The sequence below is a fragment of the Esox lucius genome, chromosome 20 (assembly GCF_011004845.1).
Source record: "Esox lucius isolate fEsoLuc1 chromosome 20, fEsoLuc1.pri, whole genome shotgun sequence".
NCBI lineage: Eukaryota > Metazoa > Chordata > Actinopteri > Esociformes > Esocidae > Esox > Esox lucius.
The window spans coordinates 12,182,660-12,199,296 of NC_047588.1; the positions used below are offsets into that span (position 1 = coordinate 12,182,660).

The 16,637-nt window shown below is 39.1% G+C and overlaps 2 protein-coding genes across 2 annotated transcripts; both read left to right on the forward strand.

Moving 5' to 3' along the window:
• Positions 1-5,315: 5,315 nt before the first annotated feature.
• On the forward strand, positions 5,316-9,011 carry mgat1a (alpha-1,3-mannosyl-glycoprotein 2-beta-N-acetylglucosaminyltransferase a). Its single transcript, XM_010905708.4, has 4 exons — positions 5,316-5,565; positions 5,872-5,884; positions 6,159-6,786; positions 6,923-9,011. The coding sequence occupies exons 3-4, from the start codon at positions 6,169-6,171 to the stop codon at positions 7,619-7,621; spliced, it is 1,317 nt and encodes a 438-aa protein (XP_010904010.1). The 5' UTR covers positions 5,316-5,565; positions 5,872-5,884; positions 6,159-6,168; the 3' UTR covers positions 7,622-9,011.
• A 582-nt stretch (positions 9,012-9,593) lies between these two features.
• On the forward strand, positions 9,594-15,043 carry sh3bp5la (SH3-binding domain protein 5-like, a). Its single transcript, XM_010905706.4, has 6 exons — positions 9,594-10,339; positions 10,725-10,787; positions 11,005-11,133; positions 11,845-12,009; positions 13,264-13,437; positions 14,207-15,043. The coding sequence occupies exons 1-6, from the start codon at positions 10,097-10,099 to the stop codon at positions 14,780-14,782; spliced, it is 1,350 nt and encodes a 449-aa protein (XP_010904008.2). The 5' UTR covers positions 9,594-10,096; the 3' UTR covers positions 14,783-15,043.
• The last annotated feature ends 1,594 nt before the right edge of the window (positions 15,044-16,637 follow it).

Consider the following 16,637-nt stretch of genomic DNA (forward strand, 5'->3'; position numbering starts at 1 on the left):
TTTCTGTCTTTGCCTAGCAGCGAACATTCCTTGCCATAAGAATTGCATTATTAAGTGTTAAACAAATTAATTTCATATTATAGATTCTTAAATGTAGCCACCCTTTGCCTTGATGACAACTTTGCACACACTTAGCGTTCTCCTAACCAGTTTCATGAGGCACTCACCTGGAATGCATTTCAATTATCAGGTGTGCCTTTATTTGTAGAATTTACTTCATACTCCATTGTGGGTATACAGGGGGTGACAAGGTAGGATTGGTGCACAGCAAAACATTGTCTGTATTGTAGTAGTCCATAATATGGCTCAAAAAAGAGAACTGAAATGACAGTCCATAATTATTTTATGGCATGAAGGTCGAGTGGGAACTCCTTCAAGACTGTTGGAAAAGCGTTCCAGTTGCCTGATTAAGCTGGTTGAGAGACTGCCAAGAGTGTGCAGTTGTCATCAAGGCAAAGGATAGCTACACTGAAGAATGTAAAATACAATTGTATTTTGATTTGTTTAACAATTTTTTGGTTACTACATGATTCCATATGTTTAATTTCAAAGTTTTGATGTCTTCACTATTGTACAATCTGGAAAATAGTAAAAATACAGAACTACCTTTGAATGAGTAAGGGTATCCAAACTTTTGACTGGTACTGTATATAATTCTTTAATACACTATTTCCTAGTAATTGATTTACGCCCCTGAAATAATGTCGTCGCTGTTCTAAGTTTTTGTGCGTCAGATTGTGATTGTGCGTCAGACAAACCAGTTTGACATTTGTCGCTGTATTCATGGAACGTGACATTTGACAACAAGATTGACAGCATGTGATCAGAAATATTCTTTATTCATTGGTTAAGGTATGTCATTAAAATATTCAATAAATGTTTTTATATAATCTTGGTAAGCATGACAGCTTATACAGCTCAGGATTTGCAAACATTTCTAATATTTTTCTTGTATTATTCAGTAAAGAAAAAGGAGCAGTAGTCTCTTCATTTGTTCCCGAGGTGAATATGCAAAGAACATATGCGATCAAATACTATTGCATCTTTGTAACTTGGACATCATAACCTGTTCAAATACTTGGGTGTCTTGAAATAAGGGGACTATGTATAACAAATCACTGTACATTTTAGAGGGTGAAACCAATATTTACTAAAATAGCCTCAAATAAAAGCTAAAAATCTATACTTATAATTTCATAATTGTTTTCTTTCAAATCCAAACTTTTAGATTATATAACCAAAATAAAAAATCTTAGCTGTCCCATAATAACAGGCGGCACTGTACTGTGTGAAGATAACAGTTTATAGCCTAACCTATCCATATTTTGGACAATGACACAACCCTGATTACCCTGAAAGGCTATTATGTGGGTGAACCAGACCCTGTCCCCTGTCGCCAACTGGATGTAGGCTAACCTTCCCAGTGTTCAAGTTACATTATGTAATATCCATGTTTTCCTCTGGAATTGGTATTTACCAGACGTGATAGAAGGAATGATTAGAATTGTCTTAATCTTCCTGTCTGTTGGGCCCTGTCCAGTTCCTCCTACTGAAAGTAAATTTGACAGATTGATTGATCTATGGAGATAGATATCTATTAAATTGTTGTAAACTTGTATGTAGTGAGTCACGTATATATACAGCAAGTCACAAATACATAATGCAACTGTCAAATAAAACTCACTGCCAAGAAATATATTCTTATAATTTCACAAACATATGTCAAAATCCTAAATAAAATAATGATTAGTAAACAGAAACAAGTCGTAAAAATTAATTTACGACTGATTTTAATGTTCTAACATGTTTTTGTGAACGTTACAGCATTTGTTACCTGAATTTTACAGATTTGTGACTTGCACTTCATTTGTGAGTGGCCTTACATATTTGTGGGAGCTGCTATATATTTGTGAATAGCGGTCCATAGAATCCAGATTAGGACCTCCTTAGTTCTGGTTATGCTAAGTCTCCAGAAACCTTATATGCTTAAAACATACATTCACAATAACACAGCACTTAATTACTTGTACAAATGAAGTGTTGGGTAGTAAGTATGATTTATGTTTACACATTTTACAGTTCTGCATAATTTTAGGCTGTATGTTGTTGAGTTCTACCGCATAGTCACAAAATTATTAAGACAAACATTGACTTTGAATATTGGCGTTTGGAAGCTGTCGCAGGTGTCTTTTACATTTTCTTCACCAAGTTTGCTAATTTAATATTGCAAATATTGCAAATTGTGTTAAACTAATTCAATACATGATTCAGTTATGTTGAAGGGTTATAGCAAAAGTGTGTATGTATTACTTTCCAAAAGTAAGGCATGCAATTTCATATTTAACATAGTTCATAAAGCGACAGGTGTAGCATGCTGTGGAGGATAGACTGACCATCAAATGCTTAGCTGACAAGTGTTGCTATGGCCTTTATTTAGCAACTCCTACATGTTTACAAATACGCATTATTAGTTTCAGTCTATATTTACAATTACTTAACAAAAGTTAAAAAACTATGGTTGAATACTATGCAGGTTTTATACCACCTCGCGTTGTTGTAAATGATTTATTTAACCTACTCGTGTTTCATATCTTATTATACATGTACATTGTGATGACAAGTCCAAAAGATGCAACTGATGAGCAGTGAATGCCATGACCATCTTTTAAAAAGCCTGTTGTTTACTGTGATATCTTTCTGCTACAGCTGACACTAAAGCTATCAACGCAAGATCCTGGTGTAAGGAGTTTTTTTTTGCCTCAGTGTGCAGTTAACACAAGTTAACTAATAGTCAGTGTAATCTAGCCAAGGATGAGATGAGCTAACAAGCTAATGAAATGATACTGCATGCCAGATGTAGTTAAAAAAGCAAAAAGCTAGCTAGACATTGAGCAAAGCATTCTTTTACTTTAGCTAATTGTGCTAATACCAATATCATTATTGTCTGAATATCTCCCTTGGTGCTTCACTATAATATGCTAAAATATACTATAGATTATATTGTTTATTAGGTGACTTGATTTAGTAGAAAGACAACCAATATTCAATAAGCTAACTGGGTGATGGAAAATTTAATTGTAAAATGTGTGAACATAAATCATACTTATTACCCAACACTTTATTTACACAAGTAATTATGAGTTGTTATTTTGAAAGTATAGGGTTTCTGGAGCCTAAACATAACCAGAACTAAAGAGGCCCTAATCTGGATGCCGCAGGCAACTGATTAGTAAAATGCTACTCACAAATATGTCGAGCAACTCATAAATCTGTAAGGCCACTCACAAACGTAACGCAAGTCACAAATATGGCAGCACAAACATGCATACGACCAGTCTGTAAATGTCTGTAAACCAAACATATCCTAGACAGGTGCGTCAGGAGGCACAAACATGCATACGACCAGTCTGTAAATGTCTGTAAACCAAACATATCCTAGACAGGTGCGTCAGGAGGCACAAACATGCATACGACCAGTCTGTAAATGTCTGTAAACCAAACATATCCTAGACAGGTGCGTCAGGAGGCACAAAAATGCATATGATCAGTCTGTAAATGTCTGTAAACCAAACATATCCTAGACAGGTGCGTCAGGAGGCACAAAAATGCATACGATCAGTCTGTAAATGTCTGTAAACCAAACATATCCTAGACAGGTGGGTCAGGAGGCACAAACATGCATACGACCAATCTGTAAATGTCTGTAAACCAAACATATCCTAGACAGGTGCGTCAGGAGGCACAAAAATGCATATGACCAGTCTGTATAAAATGTCTGTAAACCAAACATATCCTAGACAGGTGCGTCAGGAGGCACAAAAACAAGTTTCTCGAAATTGCCAAGTACAAAGATGAACGATTGCAACACAGCTGTCCCTTATTGACTCTGCTTTCAGCTTGGTCTGACATATTGTATTATTAAAATAATGTAAATATGATAATGCTAGTAATCATAAACACATTTTGTGATCAAATCAAAGAAATGTCCCCTGAAGTTTTGAATGTATATGTAAACTTTGTATAAAATAGGGACACAATCTTTCTTTCATGCAAATTGGATGGTCTTCTGTGAAATCAGATGCCCATTTTAACCTTATTTATATCCGAAATAATCAGTGAAACTGAGAGTGTTATGTAGGTCATCAACCAAATAATGAGGCAAGTATGGAAGGACAACATACAAACCTGATCAGATTCAGAGTTAAAAGCATCTCAGGCAGAAAACCTGTTCTGCTAGTGAGTGAAGAACATGGAGAATTAAATGCCTCTACACCTGAATCATAAAGAAATCCTTGTGCTGTGTCCCGGTGAAATGATGACTCATGTCAAAACAATACGTACTAAACTATAGTGTATTTGGTTTCCATTTGCAAGGTGTCATAAAATGGACAACACGAATGTCCGGTAGACTAAGAGTCTTGACATTCCTCAATTTACAGTACAATGAAACTCAGATGGGGTCTGTCAGGCCACATGTGAAAACAAACTGTGAAGTAGCTGCTTTGCTGCTTTAACGATTCTAAAGTGCTTTGTTTAGGAGAAGGATTGTCACACATTTCGAAATATAATTTATCTGATCTAGAGAGAGCTTAATGATGTCTCGTTGCATAATTTTTCACTCTGTCACTTTACAATCACTTTATATGAAAACCATATATCTATTGTTAGCTCTGATAATTACTAGGAATAAGTTAATTTCACAGTTGCATTTTATTCTGTAGCCTACATGACATAATCATCATATCAACTCTATGATGTGAAGTCCTTTTTGACTATAAAGTAGTCTACTTTCAATGTTTAGAACTGGCCAACAATAAGGGGTTGAAATAAAGATTTTAAAACCCCTTAATAATATCACCGTACACCTTTTAAAGAAGAAAGCAAGTGAGTCTATGATAGCCAGTCTGTGTAGGCTACGCCTGTCCTGTTGCATATTGCATAATAGTAAGCCAAGTTAAAATATATTTTCTGTTGATTCTAATATCGACAGACGTCATTTAGAATCTAGTAGCTGATAAAAATGTATATGATAATGTAAAATTGTCAGTTATTGTAGTTTCCATGAGTTACTGGAGATGCAAGTAAAGTATGCCCATTATTAAGAAAGGCCTACAGCCCGTCAAGATGCAGTATTTATGATTACAATTTATGATTTTTAACAATGTGCGACACTCATGTTTATTAAAATAGTTGTCACGTAGTAAAACATGACAAATAACCTTCCTCCAAAATACATCTAATTTTAAGGTGTGAAACAGTCAAGAAGGACAATTATGAATACACACTGTATTACGTGCAGACTTCAGAAGTAACCGTTTGGGCGGGACTTCCGGGGAAAATTAGCTATCCGGAAGTTTGCACTCTTGTGTCTTGAAAACAAATGTCAAGAAGGAAACTATCGAAATGAAGTTGATTTCTTAAGAAAACAATTGAAAATTAAAATGTGACAACGATACAGAATTACTCATCACTGCTTCGTATGGTCCGGCATATTGTTATGAAAGAGATTTGATAAGCGATGTAATAAATGAGAACAGACACCGCATGTGTTTTATGAAGCTGGAGGTAAGTGCTAATTTCTGAGATTGAAATGTTTTATGTAACTAGCAGTGTGAGCTGGTAACCAATTTGGTTGACCTATTTTTAAGGTTCAGTAGAGGTGTCAAATAATAGATATTTTACAATACATAAACTGTCATATTTGGGCGATGGTTGACGGGATTAGCTACAGGTGATAAAAATCGATTAGCCGGTGAATGTCACCTTTCCAATAAGGCTTTCGCTAAATACTGGGCCTATACTATATCTGATATGTAATGAAATGATGATGAAATATGTTTTAAACCTTACCCCTACATTTTATAATTTCAGATTGACATAGAAGGTATGAATTGAAGACCAGTTGCTTGATCTCCACCAGTTTACCTTTCTCCTGTCCAAGATGAATCCCGCTCTCCCTCAATTTTTTCCTCATACCCTATACATTTTCCTTGTCTTTTTTTGACTGTCTTTACCTCATTCTGTTTACCTGGACACATCTTCCTTACTTTATTACATGAAGATTTAACCTTACCAAGTCACCTCTCTAGATGTTATTTTTGCTTTTAGTGTTCCTTTGGTACATATTTTTTACAAACTTTATTCCTTTCCCTCCTAAGTTGTTGGGCCATGCTCCGTAAGAGAGGTTCTGCCATTCTTTGTGGTGCTTTTCTGTTTGTCGCCTGGAATGCGATCTTGGTGCTGTATTTGTGGGGCCGACCCCTGTCTAGCCGAGAGGACAGGGAGCTGGCTGGAAAAAGAGGAGGGGCTGATTTGGCTGGGGATGTGATCCAAATGGCAGAAGCTTTTGAGGCAGAGCTTGAAAAGCAGAGAAAGATCCTCCTACAGATACAGGGTCATCGGTCACAATGGGAACAAGCCAACGACAATGGTGTGAGCAGAGGTGCCCCCGCTCAAGTGGCGATTCCTATCTTGGTTATAGCCTGTAACAGGGTCAGCATTAAACGCTGCCTGGACAAACTCATAGAGTACCGCCCCTCAGCCGAACTCTACCCAATAATTGTCAGCCAGGACTGTGGCCATGCTGAGACTGCACAGGTTATTGGTTCATACGGCAGTCAAGTAAAACACCTGAAACAACCGGACCTGTCAGATATCTCTGTGAAACCGGAACACAAGAAATTCCAGGGCTACTACAAAATCTCAAGGCACTATCACTGGGCTCTGAACCAAGTATTCAACTCACTCTCCCATTCTGCTGTTGTCATAGTGGAGGATGATTTGGAGGTAATCATATTATTACATTCTACTGACTTTGAATATGAAGTAAGGTTGCTATGATTAATGTTGAAACATTTTATGTTAATGTCTCATCTTTTTCAGTTGAAGCACAGGGACTTAATCTTTTCGATTCTCTCACTAGGTGGCACCAGACTTCTTTGAGTACTTCAGATCCCTTCATCCAATCTTGAAGTCTGACCATTCTCTGTGGTGTGTGTCTGCCTGGAATGATAATGGCCGGGATGGCTACGTTGACCCTGGTAAAGCAGACCTTCTGTACAGGACAGACTTCTTCCCGGGGCTGGGGTGGATGCTTCTCAAGGAGCTCTGGGAAGAGCTGGAGCCCAAGTGGCCCGGGGCATTCTGGGATGATTGGATGCGTCAGCCAGAGCAGCGCAGAGACAGAGCCTGTATTCGGCCTGAAATTTCCCGAACTTTAACCTTTGGACGGAAAGGTGTAAGCCTGGGCCAATTTTATGACAAATACTTACGTTACATAAAACTAAACAGTGAATTTGTGCCTTTTTCCAAGCTGGATCTGTCTTACTTGAAGGAGGAGAAATACAAGGAGATCTTTGAAAAGCAGGTTTACAGTGTGCCTTTGGTCCGATATGAAGAGATCCAGCAGGGACAGTTAAAAGGACCAGGACCCTTTCGTGTGCAGTACTCAAGCAAAGAGGGTTTTAAAGTGTTGGCCAAAAACCTTGGGGTGATGGAGGATTTGAAGTCTGGGGTCCCAAGGACAGGATACCGGGGAGTGGTCAGTTTTCTATCAAAGGGAAAGAGAATCTTCTTGGCACCCCCTCCAGGATGGAACAAATATGACCCCACCTGGAGTTGATGACAAACATCACGGACGGAGGAGGAAAGGGTCTGCATATTACATGTAGGGCTAATGTTATGAGAACAGTTAGTACAACCCCTGGAAAATGTTGTATATTATGACACATGGATATTTAATTTTCCTTTGAATAATATTGACAGATAAATGTAACCTATTTGAACACAAAACAATGTAATTACCTTTGCAGTCATTTATTTAACAAAAATTGACAGAAAAAAGGGGAAATATTAAGTATAAGGAAAGAAAATAGAACACCCCTTGTTCTAAGTGTTTTGAAAGAAATTCACTTGGGCTATATTTTCTTACTTTAAGAACATAACAAAGCTTTCTTGCTTCAACTGTAACGTTTCAGGGCTTTTGTCCATGTATGGGCTTTTCAAGTCCCCCCCAACAATTCCATAGGATCTGGGCTTGAACTTCACCATCTCATAACCTTCAATGTTTTTATTTCTAGTCATTCTCTTATGGATTGTGTTCAAGTGTTTTGTATCATTGACCTGTTGCAGTATCCATTTTTGGTTACTTCAGCTGTTAGAGAGCAGACTTTCATTTTCTTTCTTTTTTCATACCCTTCCATGTTATTATCATTAATGGGACTCTAGTGTACTTAGAGACTATATATTGAACATCTCTGGCAGAATTTGGTAGACTTTAAGTTTTCTGGAATTTTCTCCATGTGTATATTATCTGTTGTACAGTGGAACGGTAGAATTGAAATTGCAACCACAGGCATCAACAGTCTTTCTTTTAAGCACCCCTGAGAACTATTTTGATGTTGTTCTGATATGTCACCACACACATGTATGGTAAACACCAAAGTAAAGGCTGGACCTTCCTATTTAAGTTGCTTTATTAAGAATATGCACCTGTCTGGTGTAGTTGATAAAGGTTTGTTTTTGGATGGGATGATGAGGGTAGGGTGTTTTATCTATTCCCCAGAAGGCAATTTCCTTTTTTATCTTAATTGCATAAATTATTTCAAAGTGTAATTTGTCTGTGTTATTTTTAAAATGTGTTTTATTTTATCTGTCAATCGTGCTGAAATTAGGATAAAATATCCATATGTCCTGCTATACAGAAATACAACTGTATAGACTTGATTCCTCACCACACTGTATAATTGTGAGTGAATGCTAGATGTGGAGGTACTGTTTAGCTTTAAACTACATTGTGGTCCTTATGACAGATGTCTCCATTTTTCTCCTCAACTTCTGAATTTTCCCATACTGCTCAGGTTTTTTCATATTCTCAAAGATATATATTTTTACAAGGTAGGGTTGGGATAGTGGGCTAGGTAGAAATGTTATTATTTCAAAGATGTATTTTTATATTCTATAATCATGCACATGACATTCAATGCAACTTCTATTAAATAATTTCAAAATGATTTGAGACTAGCGGGAGTTATCATTATATCTAATATTTGTCAGGTGAAACCACCACCCTCGTGATGTGATCAGCAAGGGTGGTGGTCCATTTTTCATTGGTTTCTATTATTGCAGCACAATCATTTCAAATGAATCATTTTGAGATTAGAACTCAATTAGTCCCCATGTTTTGGTAATAATCTTTTGAGATGGCTGCATTGTGCTTAATGTTTTGTTCATATTTTCCCAAAGAGATGGGTGCTAAAGTATATATTTTTGCAAATGCAAGACACTCATCACACAGTATGTATTATTCATTTGTAATTAAATTACAACAATCAACTTATTTGTTGTATTTGTTGTCCACGGTTTTGAAGTGCTGGTAAAACGTAAATAAGAAATAAGCCTATGTATAAGAAGTTACCTGGATGTCTGGCAAACTGTTTACCAATTAAAAGTAATACATTATCTCGGTTGTTATCATGATAGACATTAACGCATAAACCAGACTTATATATATGCTACGCTGATTGATGACTTAAAGTCGATGTGGCTACGAAGGCCGACGAGTTCAATCCACTTGACGTAGTAAGCGTTCTTTATTTACCTTATGGCTCTAGTACGGACCGGAGGTTAGCGCAATACTAGCTACCGAAGTGGGTGAAGGCTATATTGGAGAGATGGAGGAAAGACTACGAGTAATGAGAAAACATAGTACTTCATTTGAATTTTGTAGTATTTTAAAGTCAACTTTATCAGAAGTCGATTACCTTTTAAATAAAGCTGTTTTAATGCAACGTCAACTGTATTAGTCGAGCTAGCTAGGTACAGTAATTTTTATGTTGTTACTCTAGCATGTTAGCCTACTGTGGCTAGCTAGTGCCGGGATTGAATGATACACTACTAGTGATATTGCTGCTATTACACACTTTTTAATTTCTATGTTACGAAATTCCTCCCGATCAAACGCAGTTTGCTAACTGGCTAGAATCATATATAGTTACCGTTAGCCAGCGAACTAAAAAGAAAAGTAAGATACCACCATTATCTACTGTAGCCAAGTCGTTAGCTAAGTTTAGCTAGCGAAATACGTTACGGGCCTGGAATGGAGCCAGGTGATTTGCGTGAGAGCCCAGCCGGCTCCGGAGACCCAGAAGTGGTCGAATGGAGGGAAGAGACCCTGGGTGAGGATGCTGAGGCGAAGGTCAGGGAACCAAATGACAAGGAGATTGATGGAGCTGAAAATATGCTAAAAGAAAAAGGTACCTGCGAGGAAGAGTTGATAGAGAAAGAGAAGAAAGGCGAACTACTCAGTCCATATGAAGAGGAATTGGATCCCAGAATTCAGGTTAGGAAAAAATGACGTAGTTCTTGTAATACATATTTTTATCTCAATGGGGTTTCCTGATCTAGACTGCATAGCTAAAGATTTACACAATGAGTTACATTCATGAGTTGATTCAATGCTGTCTTTTGTCTTCGAGGGTTCACGTTGGCCTACTGTAAATTATACATCAGAGGAGTGATGTTTTGCTTAGTCCATAGCCAATTCACAAGAACTGCATCAATATTTTCACACATGCCATTGACAACACACTTCCTGATATCATGATGCAATAATCAGTTAATGATCCACAAATGATAACCGTGGTGCCTAGAGTTCACAAACTGTGAGGTTATGAGTGAACTAATCAAATCTGCCTCCTCCTGTGCTCCCTCGTATCTGTTTACAGGAGGAGTTGGAACATCTCAATGAGGCGAGTGCAGAGATCAACCAACTCGAACTGCACTTGGATGTAAGTGGATATCATCATCTCGCCCATGATAAATATGGGCTGGTACATCGCCCATCTTCTGTGAGGATGATGTTTCCTTTAGAATCAATCGTCTCCGTTTCCCATGCTATTCCCATAACATGCTTTAATCCGTTGTTAATCTGGAAAATGTCCTGTTGATGAGCATGAAATCTCATTACAATGCAATCTGATTTGGAAATGTTATTTTCATGTGTAGGAGGCCAGATCGGGTTACAGAAAGATCCTAACGGACTCGGCCAGAAAACTTAACGCCCACAGCTCCCAGCTTGGTACTTGCATTGAGAAGGCCAGGCCCTACTATGAGGCTCGTCGACTTGCCAAGGAGGTACTGTTGTGCATTAACTTTGTGGGAAATCCTATTTGTTGCTCAGGGATCGCATGAGCCATCATGAATGTGCACTTTTGAAATTCACCTGCGTTTCATATTGAAAGACATCAGTTATTTTTGTTTCAATAGTAAATAAAAAGTAATAAAGCATTCGGTTAATATTTGTAAAGTAAATTAATGTAAACATTCGGTATATGTTAACTTGTTTTTATCAGCTGTAGTGCAAATCTATTTAGGTACTTTGACACAAACATTTTAGCTACAACAACCTATTTCTGTTGAAGGTGATGATTGGCTACATTCTTTGTAATGCTTCCTTTCAAGTAAATCTTACATTTAAACTTGTTTGTGACTGATCGAGAAAAATTCTGAGAAAATGACTGCCTATAGGGTTTGGCTATTAAAGGCTAGTTCGTGAATTAGGTTTTATTGGTCTAAAGAGACAAGATCTATTTATTTTTTTTGTGGAGAATTGAAGCACATAATTCGTCTATACAAAATGCAGCAAGATTATAGATTTTTGTGTAAACTGACAACTTCTGTGTTAATGTAACCTCCATCGTCAGGTCAAAACACCTTGGTATTTGCGGTAGTGGTGCTTTCCGTTCACCTGTCTATCCCACTGTTCTCAAACTCGGTACCATGCAATTGGCTGCTGTTTCGATATGGCCTGCTTACTCAATGCCTGATTGGCTGGCCCTCAAACAGGCTCAGCAGGAGACTCAGAAGGCAGCGCTGAGTTACGAGCGGGCGGTCTCCATGCACACCGCTGCCAGGGAGATGGTGTATGTGGCAGAGCAGGGTCTCATGGCCGACGGCAGGAATACCCTGGACCCAACCTGGCAGGAGATGCTGAACCATGCTACTTCCAAGGTAATTGCTTTTAATGTGTCAATACGACAAATGGGATTTGTTTTGAGTATATGCTTATTTTTCTGTCATTTTAACAGTATGAACACATTGCTGTTTCCTGGAACAATCTGGGAGCAATTAGGGTGAGATGTGTTGCTCAGGGACTGAACCACAGGGATTTACATCTTGTCGGCTAGGGATTAGAATCGACAACCTTTCTTTTACTGGCCCAATGCTTCACTACTGGATCACTAACCCTTGTACTTATATCGTATTGATTTTTTATTTATTTTTGTACATTATTGGTCTGGTTTTCTGTTTGGTCCTGTCCTCTTGCCATTGAATGGCTTTAGCCAAGTCCTCATTGAAAATTCATACTCTACTGAGTTAGTTAAAACCTAATCAAATAATGCTGAAATATATGATATAGATGAGTGTGTTGATAGGTTAAAGGAGTATTTCCATTGCCATTCCTGTAGCGATTTACCCTCATGACTAAACTTGGTTTCAGTCATTTTCCATTGTTTGTTGTGCTCAACGGTGCTAGCTATTCCAGCATAACCAGTAGGGATGTGCCTTATGAATCAATCCCCCATTAAATTGTTTCAGATATGAGGACAGTATTGATCCTTTGCAAAAATGAACTCTGTCTTCTCAAATTGCTTGTCTTTAAGAACACATGATGTGTAGCAGTAAGAATGATCATTTTCTATCTAGGACTCGCTCTGCTGCCGAGTCACAACAGAAGAAGCTTTGGGAAAAAACCTCCTAATGATCGGAACCATTCAAGTAGCACAAATAAATTACAAGAAGGAACCTATATGGGAGGAGATGAAGAATGATCTACCCTGCCCCTTCATTCTAATGTTATAGATGCCCAGCCAGGCAGCCACCACGCTAAAACACATCCGCCCAGACAGATCAAGGACAGAGAGGCCATGCTCTTTAAGTCTGTCACCGACATTTTGAATTTAGAATGTTTCTGTTCTTTCTGAAATGTTAGTGCTTCAATCTCTTTTAACTGATCTTATACATTTGTTCTTCCAATCAAAGTGAATTCCACCAAATTGATTCTAACTAAAATGTACATGTCTTCTATTATATAATATCTAAATGCATCTAGATGTACATGAAATCATGTAGCAGTATTCTGGTCATCATTCCTATGCTTAAACTCTGCTTGAATTGGCCTTGTTTCATTTAGGTAGTTCTGCTTATCGGGTTGACTGGTGCTAAGGTGTTTTCCTGACCAAACTTTGTGTTGTTGTCTTCAAGGTGAACGAGGCAGAGGAGGAGCGTCTGCGTAGCGAACGGGAGCACATGCGCGTCACCCACTCTTGTCAGACTGCTGAGGCTCGTGTCCAGACGCTGCAGAAATCTCTGAAGAGGGCAATTGTCAAGTCCAAGCCTTACTTCGAGCTCAAGGCCCAGTTCAACTATATACTGGAGGTACAAACGGTCACCTCCATAATGATTGGCACCATTGATAAGATGACCCTAAAAAAAGCTGTATAAAAAAAACTACTTTTGTTTCTGGATTTTAATGTGTACTTGGGGTCATTACCTTGGGGTCACAACCTTGCTGGAAGATCCGCTTACAGTTGCAGCCCCTAAAGAGCAGCTGCATTTTTGCTAAAATGTCCTGGTATTTGGTAGAATCCATGATGCTGTTGACCTTAACAAGTGCCCCAGGACCAGCGGAAGCACAACAGTGCCATAACATCTAAGATCCACCATCATATTGTACAGTAGGTATGATGTTCTTTTCTGCACATACATCCTTCTTTTGATGTCAAACCCAAAGCTGGTGTCTGTGACCAAAAAAGCGTTATTTTTGTTTCATCCGACCATTGCACGTGGTACTAATCAAAGTGCCAATGCTGTTTAGCAAACCCAGGAGCTTACGCTTGTTTGCTTTCAACAGTTTTTGGCAATCTTTCCATTTTGACCAGTGGTTGCCTGTGTTTTTTTTTTATACACCCCTTTTTCTTATCTTCATCAATGAGTGCCAATAACTTTGGAGATTACTAAATGTGTTATTTTTGCAAATAATGTAATTTCAAGCGGTCATTGTTAGAAACAAAAGACAGTGAAGTCGTTCTAACAACTGTCATGTCCACTAGGTTACTTTAGGTTACTGTTCCCTCTCTGTTCTAAAACCAACAAGGAATTAAAGGTGTTAATTGCTCCATCTTTTATTTCCATCGTCTTACTCTAGGAGCATAAAACCAAAGTGATGGAGCTGGAGGAGCATGTGGCCAAAGTTAAGAACCGCTACTCTGTCGCCCTGCGCAACCTTGAGCAAATCAGCGAGGCCATCCACGCCCAGAGAGACCAAGCTAAAGGTGGTCCAAGTGTGGTCTGCTGTGGGCGGAGTCCTCCTGTTGGGGCGGAGTCGGACAGCGGGGTGTGCGGCGCAGAAGGCGGGCCGTGCGGAGGAGACGTGATGGAGACTGACAGGGTGGAGGGAAGTGGAGCGGCAGATAAGACGGATGAGCTGGTGGAGAAACACAGGGAGAAGGAATGCGGGCAGGAGAGGCCCGAAACACATGGGGAGAGAGCAGGGTCTGATTCCCTCTCTGTCTTCAGCCTGCAGACCATCGCCTCCGACCTGCAGAAATGTGACTCCGTTGAACACCTCGGGGACCTCAGCGACGTCGGCAGTCTTCCCGGGGAGGATGCCGAGAAGGAGCGGGAGGAGGGGGGCGGGGGGAGGGCCCGGGAAAGAAGAAACGGGCAGATGGAGCGCCAACAGCAGTTCCTGAAGCAACACCACAGGAGCTTCAGCTTGTGAGAATCTAGTCTAACTAGCTCATTATCCTGTTAACAGACTAAAATATACATATAAAATAAGATTTTCGGTATGTGAAACATTTAATCAGGTGTGGATGATAGTCTTAACAAGCACAGGTACGCCGACATGTACGACTGACAATATAAGGAGCCTGACCGGTTTGGCATTATATTACCACACTCCTAGAAGTGTACAAACCCAATTCCAAAAAAGTTGGGACACTGTACAATTGTGAATAAAAACAGAATGCAATGCTGTGGAACTTTCAAATTTCAATATTTTATTCAAAATACAACATAGATGACATATCAAAAGTTTAAACTGAGAAAAATGTATCACTTTAAGGGAAAAATAAGTTGATTTTAAATGTCATGGCATCAACACATCTCAAAAAGCTGGGACAGGGCCATGTTTACCACTGTGTGGCATCCCCTCTTGTTTTTATAACAGACTGCAAACGTCTGCGGACTGAGGAGACAAGTTGCTCAAGTTTATTAATAGGAATGTTGTCCCATTTTTGTCTAATACAGGCTTCTAGTTGTTCAACTGTCTTAGGTCTTCTTTGCCGCACCTTCCTCTTTATGATGTGCCAAATGTTTTCTATGGGTGAAAGATCTGGACTGCAGGCTGGCCATTTCAGTACCCGGATCCTCCTTCTATGCAGCCATGACATTGTAATTGATGCAGTATGTGGTCTGGCATTGTCATGTTGGAAAATGCAAGGTCTTCCCTGAAAGAGATGACGTCTGGATGGGAGCATATGTTGTTCTAGTACTTGGATATAACAGTCAGCATTGATGGTGCCTTTCCAGATGTGTAGGCTGCCCATGCCACACGCACTCATGCAACCCCATACCATCAGAGATGCAGGCTTCTGAACTGAGCGCTGATAACAACTTGGGTTGTCCTTGTCCTCTTTAGTCCGGATGACATGGCGTCCCAGTTTTCCAAAATGAACTTCAAATTTTGATTTGTCTGACCACAGAACACTTTTCCACTTTGCCACAGTCCATTTTAAATAATCATTGGCCCAGAGAAAACGCCTGCGCTTCTGGATCCTGTTTAGATACGGCTTCTTTTTTGAAATATTGAGTTTTAGCCAGCAACGGCGAATGGCATGGTGGATTGTGTTCACCGACAATGTTTTCTGGAAGTATTCCTGAGCCCATGTTGTGATTTCCATTACAGTATCATTCCTGTATGTGATGCAGTGCCGTCTGAGGGCCCGAAGATCACGGGCATCCAGTATGGTTTTCCGGCCTTGACCCTTATGCACAGAGATTGTTCCAGATTCTCTGAATCTTTGGATGATATTATGCACTGTAGATCATGATAACTTCAAACTCTTTGCAATTTTTCTTTGAGAAACTCCTGATATTGCTCCACTATTTTTTGCTGCAGCATTGGGGGAATTGGTGATCCTCTGCCCATCATGACTTCTGAGAGACACTGCCACTCTGAGAGGCTCTTTTTATACCCAATCATGTTGCCAATTGACATAATAAGTAGCAAATTGGTCCTCTAGCTGTTCCTTATCTGTACATTTAACTTTTCCGGCCTCTTATTGCTACCTGTCCCTACTTTTTTGGAATGTGTAGCTCTCATGAAATCCAAAATGAGCCAATATTTGGCATGACAATACAGAATGTCTCACTTTCAACATTCGATATGTTATCTATATTCCATTGTGAATTAAATATAAGTTTGAGATTTGTAAATTATTCCATTCCTTTTTTACTCACAATTTGTATAGTGTCCCAACTTTTTTGGTATCGGGTTTGTACATGCCTCAGAGTTTAGCTGCTTTACTTCCTTTTTTCTGGTCATGAGGCAGCCTTGTATATGCATTTCCTAG

Excerpts from the sequence above, each read along its gene's own strand:
- sh3bp5la (XM_010905706.4), top strand. The coding sequence starts at position 10,097 with ATGGAGCCAGGTGATTTGCGTGAGAGCCCAGCCGGCTCCGGAGACCCA. Across the intron at positions 11,134-11,844 it reads CTCGTCGACTTGCCAAGGAG|GCTCAGCAGGAGACTCAGAA; the intron begins GTACTGTTGTGC and ends GCCCTCAAACAG. Across the intron at positions 12,010-13,263 it reads TGAACCATGCTACTTCCAAG|GTGAACGAGGCAGAGGAGGA; the intron begins GTAATTGCTTTT and ends GTTGTCTTCAAG.
- mgat1a (XM_010905708.4), top strand. The coding sequence starts at position 6,169 with ATGCTCCGTAAGAGAGGTTCTGCCATTCTTTGTGGTGCTTTTCTGTTT. Across the intron at positions 6,787-6,922 it reads TAGTGGAGGATGATTTGGAG|GTGGCACCAGACTTCTTTGA; the intron begins GTAATCATATTA and ends TTCTCTCACTAG.